At 37.9% G+C, this 14,611-nt stretch overlaps 1 protein-coding gene across 1 annotated transcript in view; it reads right to left on the bottom strand.

The window, feature by feature from the left end:
* Positions 1-14,611, bottom strand: part of ARHGAP42 (Rho GTPase activating protein 42) — a 392,658-nt gene that overhangs the window by 23,740 nt on the left and 354,307 nt on the right. The window contains exons 18-19 of the mRNA XM_020996109.2: positions 7,340-7,499; positions 1,668-1,812 (exon numbers count right to left, since the gene is read on the bottom strand). Coding sequence (XP_020851768.1) covers positions 1,668-1,812; positions 7,340-7,499 — 305 coding nt within the window. The remainder of the gene's footprint in view (positions 1-1,667; positions 1,813-7,339; positions 7,500-14,611) is intronic.

Genomic DNA, 14,611 nt, shown 5'->3' with positions numbered 1-14,611 from the left:
GAAGCTCTGAGAGTATTTCTTCTGAATTTCTCCCCTTCCCTCTATCAAACCATCCATTGAATCACACTTTTATGTGTATGTGCTGTATATTTCTCTATTTCCTCCCCTACACCCTCCTCCTCCCATCCCCCTGTTAATAGCAAGGACTGGGTCATCTTCTCTTGTATCTTCAACACTTAACATAGTGTCTTAAATATAGTAAGTACTTATTAAGTATCTGCTGAATCCATTTAAATTATTGATTGTGTCTATAATTGACCTAGGGAACTCCAGGTACATATAGAAGCTCCCTCCACTGATGCAGACCAGCAACTTGTTTGTAATGAATAATCTTAACAGAGTTGTCTGGGGGCACTGAGAGCTTCAATGACTTGCCCATAGATACACAAAGGGTCTATTTCACAAGCAAGACTTGAACCCACATTTTCTTGGTTCCAAGTACAGCCTTCTGTCCACTGCACCTTGCTACCTTTCCATAATTAACAACTACTCACATTTAAATAGCTGCTTTTGTGTTGTTTAGTCATTTTCAGTCCTGTCCAACTTTTTGTGACCCCATTTGGGGTTTTCTTGGCAAAGATACTAGAGTGGTTTGCCATTTTCTTCTCCAGCTCATTTTACAGATAAGGAAACTGAGACAAACAGAGTTAAGTGACTTGCCCAGGATCACATAGCTAATAAGTATCTGAAGCCAGAAAGAGAAGTTCTCCTGATTTCAGGTCCAGCACTCTAACCACTGAACCACCTACCTGCCCAAAATAGCACTTTAAGTTTTGCAAAGTATAAATCTTCATGGATTTGTGTGAGGAAAGTCCTTTGCAAACCTTAAGGAGCGATATAAATGTAAGTAATTATTACTATTCCCATTTTATAGATGAAGAAACTGAGCCTCAGAATGAGTCAGTGACTGGCCTAATGCCTCATAATAAATGTCTGACATGGAACTCAAAGTCAAATATCCTGACTCCTAGTTCCATTAGGTCACATTGGCAATTCTATAAAACTCCGTCAAATCTAGCAACTGGGGTTTGGAGGGGGAGAGAGGCATAAAACAAAAATTAAAATAAAATGAGAAGAGCAACCTCTTCTCCAACTGTTTGTTTTTTGTACTACCTATCACTGGCTAAAGCTAACTTTCTAAATCACCTTGGTGCTTGGCTCAGTACACTAAGGTAGTCAGAGTGAGTGAGTGAGTGAGTGAGTGTGTGTGTGTGTGTGTGTGTGTGTGTGTGTGTGTGTGTGTGTGTGTTTAAGCTTTTTATGATACCCAAGAGATGAGGCTTTAAGAACATAATGTAAAAAGAGGAAGGAAAATGACTGCTTCAGTCAGACTTTCTTTCCAGCCACTTCTGCACCAGGACAAAACCTGCTGAAGAGAAAGCACCTGATGTACTTAATCACAGCTTCAGAAGAAAGAGTATTGAGAAGAATGGTTGTTTTTTTTTTCCCTTTGCAGTGGTAATGAATTTGGTCTAATATGCTTGTCCCTGGCACCTAGATACTACATGCTGACCGGGACTTTATAAATGTAGAATAGGAGAAAGAGAGAGTCTAAGAGCTGGCAAGAACATTTTCTCTCTCACTAATCACCAACAGGAGAGTCATAGAGCCATGAAAGACTGGACTAGAAAAGTAGAAAACATTTTGAAAGGTTACGTCACACTTACTATCTGGTTCTGCCAGGCATGGGGTATATCTCCCTTTGGGCTTCCTTGAGCCTGTCGAAAGGCAAATGGCTCTTGTCCTTCTGGACCCCGACCGGGATTGAGGCTGAGGAAGAGGAATATTTGGGTCTGGTGCAGTATGGAATATCTATATGGAAGAAAAATAAATGCAGGTTCAATGGAAATACAATCTTATAAATGAATTTGAACACTTTCATTAAGACTAGTTATTAATATAATTGCACACTCCCTAAATTCACTATTGGGTAATGGATGGAGCCCTAGACTGGGAATCAGGAAAAGCTGCATTCCAAAGCTGCCTGGGACCCCTCCCAGCTGTGCAACTTACAGCAAATCCCTTAACCTCCTAGGACCTCAGGTCCCTCATCTATAAAATGGAGATAATAACGACTGTAAAAGTACTCACCTCACAGAGTTAATGGGAAATATAAATGAGGCAATATGTATAAAAGCACTTTTGAAAGCTTCAAAGTCTTATGTCAGTGTCAGTTAAGATTATCATATACCAATGCCCTAGTGCACTGGTACCTTGTAAGGTATAAAAAAGTATCCCCTTGGTGCTGATCATGACATCTACGACAGCCCTTCATTGGCTTTCTGAGTTTGGGGGATGTTTGCTTTTATCTCTTAACTGTTAACTTTGGAGGTTTTTCAAGTATATCTATACTACATATATATATATATATACATATATATATATATATTTTTTTTTTAACAATACTCTCTTGTAATTCTGGAAACTTGATCACAATTTGATATATTTCATCCTTTGACTTATATTGACATGGACAAAATAAGCTGCAGATTCTATTTTGCCCTTCCAGGACTAGAAGAGATCAGTGCTGTACAATCCAAAAGGAAAAAGAAAATCTTCTTTTGTGACACTTTATATTTTCTACAAGCTTAAGGATTCTTTGGGGAACATCTTTGCTTTTCAGCTTTGTTGTAGATGGGAACAGTCTAATTTATACATAGATTTTTTTTATATAGGAACAGTAATCACGATTGCAGCTTACATTTATGTAATGTTTTATGATATACTTACATCACACTGTTGTAACACTTTTATAACACAACAATTCTGTATATTCATAGGGCAAGTACCATTATCCCCAAATGACAGATGAGTAAACTGTGGCTTGAAGAGATGAACTGACTGATATAGAGTTAACCAGCATAGAGACTTGAGCTCAAACCTAAGTCTCTGACCTAGGACAGTGTTTCTTCCACTACACAATGCACCTGCTCATGACAGAAACATGTCATTATATAATTATAATAATAATAATAAAAGCCACTGATACTCATGTAATTTACATAAGGTATACAAGCATTTTTTCATTTCAGCCTCACAACAACACTATGAGGTAGATATCATCATCATTATCATCATCATCATCATTACTGTCTTTTGCCTCTTTTTGTATCCCCAGGGCTTATCACAATGCCTGGTACACAGTAGATGCTTAATAAATGTTTATTGATCCATCATCATCATAGTTCTTATCCCCATTTTATAGATGAGAAGGCTCAGAGGAATTCAGCACCCTGCTTGTGGTCAAATAGCTACACATTGCCATAGGTTGGGTCTGAACCCAGAGCTTCCTGACAATAGCTCCAGCACTCTAACTACTCTACCATGCTGCCTTTATATTCTGGAATATAGGATCATAGATTTAGAGGAGGAATTGTCTTGGAGCTTATCCATTTCAATCCTTGAATTTTACAGAAATTGAGACCAAAAGATGTGGAGGTCCACATCTTGCCCAAGGTCACACACCAAGGTCCCGAATTTATACACATCAGGTCAGAAAGCAGGCAGGCCATCTCGCAAACTTGGAAACCTGGGCTCGAAGGGTTATTTGACTTGCTTAAGATCACAGAGCTAGTAAGTGGCACAGCTGAGATCTGATACAAGGTCTTCAGACTTTCTGGTTGAAAAACAGAACCTTAGAGATCTAGTCCTACCTAAAAAGAACTGATTGTTACCAGACTCTTGCCTTTATACTCCAAACATGGGCTCTTGGGATAGGTGGCGGAAACATTCTCTCTCTCTCTCTCCTTTTTTTCCTCCACTGAATAAAATCTTAGAAGGACAATTTAGTTAGTCTTAGGTTAGGAGTGGTAGGCACATACCCAAGAAGAATAATAAAAGGGAAGAAAAATGAATACAGTACAATAATGACTCAGAACAAAATGGCCCAATCTTATTCAGGAACAATTAACTATTATTGATTCACAAAGGACAACTTTGCCTAGGATAGAGAATAAGTATATTTCCTGTTTCTACTGTCATTCCTGCATCACATTCTTTAAATTTTTTTTCTCTGGGAATTTAACAGACAGATGCCTTAAAGATGTATAGATTGTTTTTGTTTCCTTAAGGCAAGAATAACAAGATAATAAAGAGTCTTATCCCAGAGAGAAGGAAGCAGTAGGGGAATGCTGAAAAAGCAAAGAGCAAAATTAGAATGCTCCCCTCCCCAAAGAATAAAACTGCAATACCAATGGTAAAATACCAATCAGAAAACCTTGGAAAGTAAATGAAACAGGAAAAGGAAACTGATTTGTGAGCATTCCTGAGGAAAGTTTAATGATTAATCCCAGTAAAAGCAAGATGGAGAAATGAGACGTAAAGAAATGAGTATAAAACTTGAGTCTCTTCAAACCTCATAGGAATGAGCTCACAAGAAACAGCTCAATAATTCAATAAAGACAAACCTCCTCTCTCATAGTAACCCCTGTTACCAACTCATTGGTATGGGCCTCTCTCCCTAATGGTGAATATTTTTATCTTATTTATTTAACTAATATGCAGAGTACATGAAGCAAAATGCCAGGCTAGATGAAGCAAAAGTCAGATTTAAGGTTGCCAGGAGAAATATCAACAATCTCAGATATATAGACAATACCACTCTGATGGAAGAAAGTGAAGAGTTAAAAACCCTCTCGATGAGGGTGAAAAAGGAAAGTATAAAAGCTGGTTTGAAGCTTAACATAAACAATGAAGGTCTTAGCAACTGGTTCCATCATTTCCTGGCAAAAAGAGGGAGAGGAAGTTGAAGCAGTGTCAGATTTTATATTTTTGGGCTCAAAGATCACTGCAGATGGTTACTACAGCCGTGAATTTAAAAGATGCTTGCTCCATGAAAGGAAAGCTAGTTGAATCTGGACAGCATGATTGTTTGTTCTCAAAAAGGATCAAAATGATATCACTATGTTGGTGTCAAGGTACAGTGTGTCTGACTGCAATTGATCAGACCAATACAAGCTCAGATGGCTCTACCAAAGGTTGGGCACAAATGCTCCATATAAACATTGGAGTGGAGATGTCTCTAAATTTGTGCATCTCATACTTCTTTTGAGCTATTGCAATTCTGCTTTGCTCATAGAGCACAGTGCCTTCTTTGATGTGGGTATGCTATACTGGGCAGTCTTTGGCCATTTCCCACATCTCGCAATCAATGCCAAAGTTTTTCTTCAGAGAGAACCTGAGAGTGTTTTTGTATCTCTTCATCTTATCACCATGTGAGCACCGGCCTTGTGTCAGTTCTCCATAAAACAATCTTTTAGGCAAATGCACATTTGGCATTCAAACATTGCCAGCCCATCAGAGTTGCGTTTTCTGCAGTAGAGTTTGAATGTTTGGCAATTTAGATCAACAAAGGACATCTGAGTCTGGTATCTTATCTTGCCAGATGATCTTCAGAATCTTCCTAAGACAATTCAAATGGAAGCGATTCAGTTTCTTGTTATGGCACTGACATACTGTCTAGGTTTCACAGGCATACAACAATGAGGTCAGCACAATGGCTCCATAGACCTTCAGTTTGTTAGTCAGTCTAATACTTCTTTCTAACACTTTCCTTCAGGGCCTCTGAAATAATGAGCTAGTTCTGAAAAAAGGGAATCATGCCAGAGAGTTGTTTCCACCAACATTCTAAAAAACAGAGACATCACCTTGCCAAAAAAGGTCTGTATGGTCAAAGCTATGGTTTTTCCAGTAGTAATGTATGGCTTTGAGAGCTGGACTATAAGAAAAGCTGAGTGCCACAAAATCAATGCTTTCAAATTACGGTGCTGGAGAAGACTTCCCAGAATCCCTTGGACTACAAGAAGGTCAAATCAATCAATATTTAAAGAAATTAATTCAGGCTATTCACTGGAAGGTCAAAAACTGAAGCTGAAGCTTAAATACTTTGGCTACCTAATGAGAAGATGGTACTCACTGGAAAAGAACCTGATGTTGGGGAGGATTGAAGTCAAAAGGAAATGGCAGAGGATGAAATGGATACGTGGTGTCATGGAAGCAATGAACATGAGTTTGGACAGTCTTTGGGAGATACTGGAGGACAGAAAGTCCTGGAGCACTATCGTCTATGGAGACATGAGGAACTGGACACAACTGAAAGCTGAACAACGAAAAGGCCTGCCCTTTGTGAAGGGCAGGGCAGAGTTGGCTAGAGTAGAGAGAGCTTCCTCTCCAAGGGAAAGTCTCCTTTCAGTCCTCCTTCAGGACTCCTCAGCACCAGTCTCCTTTGGGAATCTTGGGCACCAGTCTCCTTCAGGACCCTTCAAGCATTAAGTCACTTCAGGCACTTTTGGTTTCCAGCTTCAAGAGAGAAGATGGATGATGTCATCCCCATTTCAGGTTTCTGAAGAAAAAGACTCTGGAAAGACATGTGAGGAGCCAGCAGTCTCCATCATGTCCCAATTACCAGCTTGTTACACTAGAGACTTCAGGAAGTTTTAGAATCCTCTGTCTTGGTTGATCTGACCCCACTCCCAATCGGAGGGTGCCTTCACTTTGTATTGTAATCTCCTATGTATACCTTTTCTGTTTTCTGTTTTGTTATGATTTGGATAAATGGATTTCTTTGCTATTTGCTGTGTGTTCACTGTGAAACTGGTATTAGCTGAGGAAAGGATCAAGCCTTGGATATAGAGCATGGGGTACCCCATCCCAAAAATCACAAAGCAATCAAATGATAGCTTGAACCTGATCATATTCCCTAGATGTCTGATATTTAAGTGGACAAATAGATATGCTTCTAGTCTGGTACCCTCTCTCTAAGGAGAGCAGAATTCTAGTCCTATGGTCCCAACCTCCTGTTCCATCCTTGGTAGGAATGAAAGTCTCCCTTGGATAAAGGTAAGGAGAAAAAGTCTAGAGATTCTATTCTGTTTCCTTTCAAGTCACACAAGGACAGCTCTTACCATCCCTCCTTTCTTTACATTTCTAACAAGTTTTATAACTTCTCTGTTATCCCTATTGGTGAGTGCCTCACTCAGATGGTCCCCTGTACCTAAGGGGCAATGGCTATGCTTAACTTACCATTCCCAGGCATGTTCTTGCCACCTGCCTTGTTAATATACTCCCCAGTGGTTCCACTCACCAATCCTGCCACTTTCCAAAATAAAATTCCTTTCCCTGGCCACTGTTCCCCTGTAACTGTGTCCCCTCTTAGAATATAAGGTTCTTGAGGTCAGGGACTGTCTTTGCTTTTTTATTTGAATCCCCAGCATTTAGCACAGTGCTTAGCACATAGTATGGACTTTAGGAAATACTTTTATTTTCATCTACTCGGCTTTTTTTTCCATTCATTTACTCCCTAATTCTTTAAGGCCCCTTTTAGGCAAATACTTGGCCATACCTTCTCATAGTGCTCTATCAGAATCTCAACCACAATGTTCTGGAATTTGATGTTCATCATAGCAGCTACTGTCTCTTCCTGCGCCCGCATCAGAGTTGGACCAAAGATGACTCCAAGATTGGAGACAGTCATGAGATTCTGCTGGCTATGCAGTGATACTCTATAAATAAAAATTCAAAATGAATAATTAGAAAAACATATTAATCCAACTTTAAAGAATCTAACTGCTGGAAGGCAATGAATTTGTAACGACCTGTGTGTATATCCACATTTTGGATTGCAGGTCATTTTTTCCCACTATATGTAGTATTCCTCTAGGCTATTCTGTTACCATCCCTACCTTAAGCTCCTCCAGCCATCACTTTTTTTTTTGGCCACTGATTGCTGTGGGGTCAAGAAATGAAAAATAATTTTTGTTTTAAATCAAAGTTTTAAACCAGAGGGATTCTTGAAATCTCACCCCATTTTATCTTTAAAATATTTTTTTGTTTTTACATTCCTTAGATTTCCCCTGTACCCTTCTCCCCCCAACCCAGAGCCATATCTTATAAAAAAAATTACTAAAAAGGAAAAAAAAAAGGAGGAAGAGAAAAAAAATCAGTAAAACCTATGAATACATTGAAAAATCAAACATTAGACACAATGTTCCACAGGTGTGGATTTTGCTCCCACCTCTGCAAAGGAGTAGGGGGAGTTGACTTCTCAAATTTTTTGGGTAAGATTTTTTTAAAAATATAATTAAGACAACTGAGTATGCAGTATATTGGGAAGGGGAAAAACCCCACCACCTTAGGGTATCTCCTAAAGCCAAGGACAAATAATACCAGATTAATAGCTATTTTGAATTTTCTATGCCATTTATCCCATCTAATTGCACAGCTAATCAAGAAAAGACAATAAAGAGCTTTGTTTTCCTCAGTACTTAAAGGGTCATAAGCATTTAGGGATGCTCATTGACTCTTTCAGGTAATCTGGGTATAGTACAGCTTTACAGAAATATTCCTGGCCTGGAATCCCTGGTCCTATGCATCTACTTTAATGACATCTTCCTCAGGAGACCGGAATCCTAAATGGTATCATTTCAACCTGAACAAGGATAAAGCATGAATGAACAAGCAGCTATTCAGCCTAATTCCACATTTTGAAATGACCTGAAAACATCCAAAAGTTTTCAAGCAGAATTATATGACTTATAAGCATTTGTATGATGTTGTTGAGTCATTTTTCAGTTGTGTCCCACTCTTTGTGACCCCATTTGGGGTTTTCTTGGCAAAAATACTGACGTGATTTGCCATTTTCTTCTCTAGGTCATTTTACAGATGAGGAACTAAGACAAACAGGGTTAAGTCACTTGTCCAGGGACACATAGCTGGATTTGAACACAGGAAAATGAATCTTCCTGACTTCAGGCCCAGCACCCTACCCACTGCACCACCTAGCATCCCAAAGTATTCTTATAGTTTTAATTAATAATCATGATGATAATAAGGGTTAACATTTATATAGAGCTTTTGAGGATTCACAAAGCCCTTTACACATTGTTTCACAAGTATCTTTCACAGTTATCCTGTGAGGTAAGGGCGAAAACCATGACTATTCCACCTATACAAAGGAGGACACAGGAGCTCTAAGTGGCTTGCCCAATGATACATGGCTAGTAATTGTCAAAGATGGGATTTGAAGCCAGGTCTCCCAGACTCCAGGATTAGAGTCTGGATATTAATTCAGAAAAGTCCTTAGAGGTCACCTAAGTGCAGGATTTTGCATTTGATGAGGAAAGCAAATCCCCAGGACACACAGTTAAGGTAAGGGGCAGAAAAAGGATTTGAACATAGGTCATCTGACTCCAAATGCAGCCTCTTCACATCTAGCATTCTTTATATTACAGCAACAATTTCATCCATAATCAGGATATATGTTTGGCTAAGAGTGTAGTGGTGTAATTTACCAATAATGGAATGCTTTCCCATTTCAACTTGATCATCCATAAACATATTCACTTTCTGGATTAAACATTGTCTTCATCCCGTTGCCCAGATGAGTCCCATAAAACTTGTCAACAGAAGGACTCAAAATGGATTCTAGGAAGGAATAGAATGAAGACAGAGAAGGAAGAAGATGAGGAGAGAGAATGAGAAGAAAGGGAAGGGAAGAATACATACACACACACACACACACACACACACATATACACACACATATACAGTTAACTTAAATATATTTGTATACATACTATAATACTGTATAATAATTATATGATAATATAATTAATTGCATGCATGTATGCATGTTTGCATGTATATATGTGCATGTGCATGTGTAAAAGGAGACAAGAAGAAGAACAAGGAGAGGAAGAAAAAAATATTTTTTGAAAGAGGAAGTACATGTGTTTTCATGGATGTAAGGAGTTCCCTAATGATGAAATTCCCCTCTAGACTAAAAAAGTTTGAAACTACTAGAAAACTGACAGGGGGCACTTGCCTGGGCTCATATTGCTAATGTGTACAGAAATGTTCAAGTCTATGTCTCTATATTCTAAAACCAAATATCCTCGAGATCTCCTTTTCTTTTAATTAATATGATCATCTGGTACTCTCTTTTTTTTCCCCCTGCTTTTTGGTGAGGCAATCAGGGTTAAGTGACTTGCCCAAGGTCACACAGCTAGTAAGTGTCAAGTGTCTGAGGCTGAATTTGAACTCAGGTCCTCCTGACTCCAAGCCCGGAGTTCTATCTATTGTGCCACCTAGCTGCCCCTGTGCCAATTCTTTATAGAGAATAAAAAGGAAGAATGTTCAAAAGCTGCACCTATAACTCTGATCTTTAGAATCCTAATCTAATAATGTTCCTTCTATAAAACCACATTAAAATCTTTCAAAAGTCTCATTCTTTTATTATGACATGGTTAACTAAGAAAATGGAATACAATATTCTAGTTTCGGTTGCTGGCCCTCTGTCCAGGACAACAGAAATTACAGACTCCTTTGGGCAGAACAAGAAAGAGAAAATTTTTCCTGTACTCTCTCCTCCCTCTTGTCCTTTTACATCCAATACAGGATTAACTGGATTTACTGTGTTTCAAATATGAATACTTAGGTGCTGAGTATCCTTCAGTGCTCTTGGACTTTCAAGCTAAACATTTTTAATTATTTCCTTACTGAAGATCTCTATAAAAAGTGTGTTTTTAAATAATGCCCTCACAATGAAATTAAATTGGCAATAATTTGAGATATTTTTGCTAAAATCATAGCACTTGATAGTGAAACAAAGAGGTTAATATTAATCTCACTGAGAATGAGTGAGTATAAATTTGAAAATCAGCTCAAAACTCAATCTCTTTTTTCCCCCTCTGAGGCAATTGGGGTTAAGTGACTTGGCCAGGGTCACACAGCTAGTGAGTTCATGTGTCTCAGGCCACATTTGAACTCAAATCTTCCTGACTCCAGTGCTGGTGCTCTCTCCACTGTGCCACCTAGTTGCCTCCTCAGTCTCTTTCTAAAAAGAGAGTTGATAACCCAGCTATATATAAGAGGGAACATTTTGATAACCAATATTCTCCCCATGGAATTACCCTCTACCTAAGGTTACTAAATAGATACAGACACAGGTAATCAAGCATTTCAGCTGACTATCCACCTCATTCATTCAGTCAGGTAGGGAGACAGACACATGACTGTTTCCTTTTGGAAATATCTAAACTTATTGGATGAAAAGAGGAAATTCATATTAGGATGTGTACCAATTAGCAATCAGACCTTTGCTAGGAACGGTTATGAAATCATTTGGAATCTATTTTAAGGACATTTTTACGGAAAAAAAAGCAAAAGGCAGCATGTACAAAGAGACTTTTTCCTCAAGTATGAATATAACCAACAGATGTTTGTTTTATGCCCTATTCTCTAGTAACTTTAATTCAAAATCTACAAACATTTGGAGTTTCTACATATCATGTTCAGCAATAACCCTGTTGTGTCATTTTTTGTATTTACATGTAAAATACATTTTAGAGTAGGAATTTTTAAAAGGAACTAATGTAGTTTGTTGAAAAAGATTAAATTAATGCAAATACTTATTTAAAACATTTTTGAAACAAAGAGCTTTAGAGCCACAAGGAAACCTAGTACTCACGTAATCAAAAGATCACAGACCTAGAGTTGGGATTTCAAGAGTCATCTAGGCCAACTGCCTCACTATTCAGATGAGGAAACTGAGGTACATAGAGGTTAACTGACTTGCCCAGAAAAACACAAGTGATCTAGCTGTCAATAAACAATAGCTGAGCTAATCCTAAACTGATTTGCTATTTCTATTACAACAAACGAGAGGGTCTTTTAAATTTTCATTCTTTTAACCCCATAAAACTGCCACAGAGTGGACCAAGCAATCTTCAGAAAAGCAGTAACTACACTTATTTAGCTTTTAACACCAATAAACGTAGCACAGCACATAGCTGCACATTGTTAATAAATGATGAATTAACAGATGAATGGTGTATAACAAATAAATGTCAAAATTACTGCACTGGTGACCAAGATGTAGATAATGCATGATTTCCAGACAGGTAGGGCAGTTTGAAAAACAGGTATTCTGTTCCTTTCCAAAAACACTGTCAAGGTCTTTAACCAACCTTTTTTTTTTCTGACAGCCACAGCATTTGAGGGTCTTCCATATAATATACTTGATAAATGATTATCCAGCCTCTGCTTGAAGATCACCAAGGACATGGAACTCATCATCTCTCCAGGCAGCCTATTCCACTTGTGGACAGCTCTAATAATTAAGAAGTTTTTCCTGACATCAAGCCTAAATTTGTCTTTTTGTAACTTCCACCTACTGTCCTCTGGGGCCAAAAGGAACATATTTAGTCCCTTTTTCTTTTCACAGAGCTTCAAATACTTGAGAAGAACTATGATGTGTCCCCTGAGTCTCTTCTCCAGTCTATATAGGCTTAGTTCTTTCACCATTCTAGTTGTCTTCCTCTGGCTTTTCTCTAGCTTATCAATGCCCAGAATCAAACACAATACTTCAGATGAAGTCTGACAAAAGCAGAGTGGAGTGAGACCATGACCTCACCATTCCTGGAAGTTATGACCTTCTTAATTCATTCCAAGATCACATTAACTTTTATGATAGCTACCTAACATTGCTAAAGGCAGCTGAGTGGTGCAGTAGATAGAGCACTGGCAAAAACAGAGTCAGTAAGACTTATCTTCCTTAATTCAAATCTGGCCTCAGATACTTACAAATGTCTGTGACCCCAGGCATGTTCACTTAACCCTGTTTGCCTCAGTTTTCTCATCTGTAAAATGAGCTGGAGAAGGAAATGGCAAACCATTCCAGTATCTTTACCAAGAAAACTCCAAAACTTCACAGAGAGTAAGACACAACTGAAATGACTCAACAACAACACTGCTAAATAAGTTCATGAAAACACTCATTCCTTTTCCAGAATAACTGCTTTCTCCCCATGCCTCTTCCATGCTTGTGATACTGATTTTTTGTACTCAGATGCAAAACTTTACATTTTTCCCTACTGAACATTATCTTGTTGGATTCAAACCAATTCTCTAGCCTGTCAAGAGCCTTTTGGAGCCTACCATTTATTTGTTTAGCTATGCCTCCTAGCTTTGTGTTATCTGTATACTTAATGAATATAACATTTATGCTTTTATCTAAGACATTGCTAAAAATGTGAAAAAAAAAACCACACAACCCAGGGGTTCTCCAGTGGAGACCTGTTAATTTGCCATTGGCACCACTAACAATTACCTTTTGAGTCAGATTATCTAATCAGTTCTGAATACATCTGATTATACTACTGTTTAATCTATAATACTTCATCTTTTTTCATAAGAACAGAATGAGATATTTTATTTAAAACTTTACTAAAATCTAGGTAAACTGTATTCAAAGAATTACCCTTATCTAGCAGTTTAGTAATCCTATCAAAAAAATCTAAATGAGCTTGGTTCATATTTTCTCTGCCTCTTTGTCTGTCTGTCTCTCTCCACCCCCTCTCTCCCTCTACACACATAAGCACACACACTTACACATATGTGTATATACATATACATATGTCTATAGGTCTGGAGAAAGGCAAATATTGTCCTGATTTTGTACATTAAAAATATTTATACACACACATAACTAGAAAAAACATTTGTCCTGCTCAAATACTGGAATTTTTCCATAATCCTTCAAATATCACTGATAGTAGCTCTGTAATCTTGTCTGTCAGTTCTTTCAGGTCTCAAGAATGAAGGAAGGAAATATACATTTATTAAACACCTACTATGTGGCAGCCACTGTGCTAGCTAAGCACTTTACAAATATCTCATTTGACCTCACAACAAACCTGTGATTTAGGTATTATCATTATCCTCATTGTATAGTTGGTTAAACTGGAAACAGAGGTTTAAGAGAGCCAGAAAACTAGTAAACATCTGAGGCTTGATTTAAACTCTTTTAAGTTTTTCTGATGTCAGGCCTAGCACTCCATTCACTGTTCCACTTGACTCTAGAATGAACTTACATTTGGTCCAGGTGACTTGAAATCAAAGATGGCTAAGCTCACCCTTACTATTTCCTTTCTTCTCTTGATTACTGACTGCCTGTTGAGTCATTTCGATGCTCTCATTTACATTTTAAAGTAATTTCTTCAGTTTTCTTGAAACAAAGCAGGACATTATATGCCTACCAGAGGAACTTTTTTTAAAAACAAAAACTGATATCTACTTTTTGGATCTACCACTATTCACATCCAACAATTTTTCTTCAAGGCTCAGTTCATGTTCCATTTCCTCTATGAAACCCATCTGGATCTCCTCTGTTGCTAGTACTCTCTTCCCTTAAATGACTTGATATTATATTTATTTGTGTATATACTGACTCTGTCACCATCCCTTAGAGGAGAGGTTATAAATTTTTTTTAATGGGCCTGCTTAGCGCTTTGGTGAAATTCCATGGACCCCTCTTCAGAATGCTTAATGCATAAAATAAAATACAGAAGATTAAAAGGAAACCAATTATATTGAAATACAGTTAGCAACAATTTTTTTAAACATTTACAACTCCAAGTTAGGAGCACCTGTCCTAGGTAAAATGATCCTTGATCTAAAGACTGCTTTGTTTTTGCCTTTGTATTTCCAGCTCCTATTCAGGAACCTTGTATATTGTAGGCATGGCAATTGACATCTACTGTTCCTGCTTTAAGGAAAGTATTTCTGAACATTCACATTGTGGTGGGCAGAGGGCACATATTAAGCCAAGCCTTTT

This window comes from Phascolarctos cinereus, unplaced genomic scaffold (genome assembly GCF_003287225.1).
Source record: "Phascolarctos cinereus isolate Bilbo 61053 unplaced genomic scaffold, phaCin_HiC Scaffold_726;HRSCAF=1367, whole genome shotgun sequence".
NCBI classification, from domain to species: Eukaryota; Metazoa; Chordata; class Mammalia; order Diprotodontia; family Phascolarctidae; genus Phascolarctos; species Phascolarctos cinereus.
The sequence above is the reverse complement of the archived record's forward strand: the minus strand, read 5'-3'. Positions and strand labels throughout refer to the sequence as shown.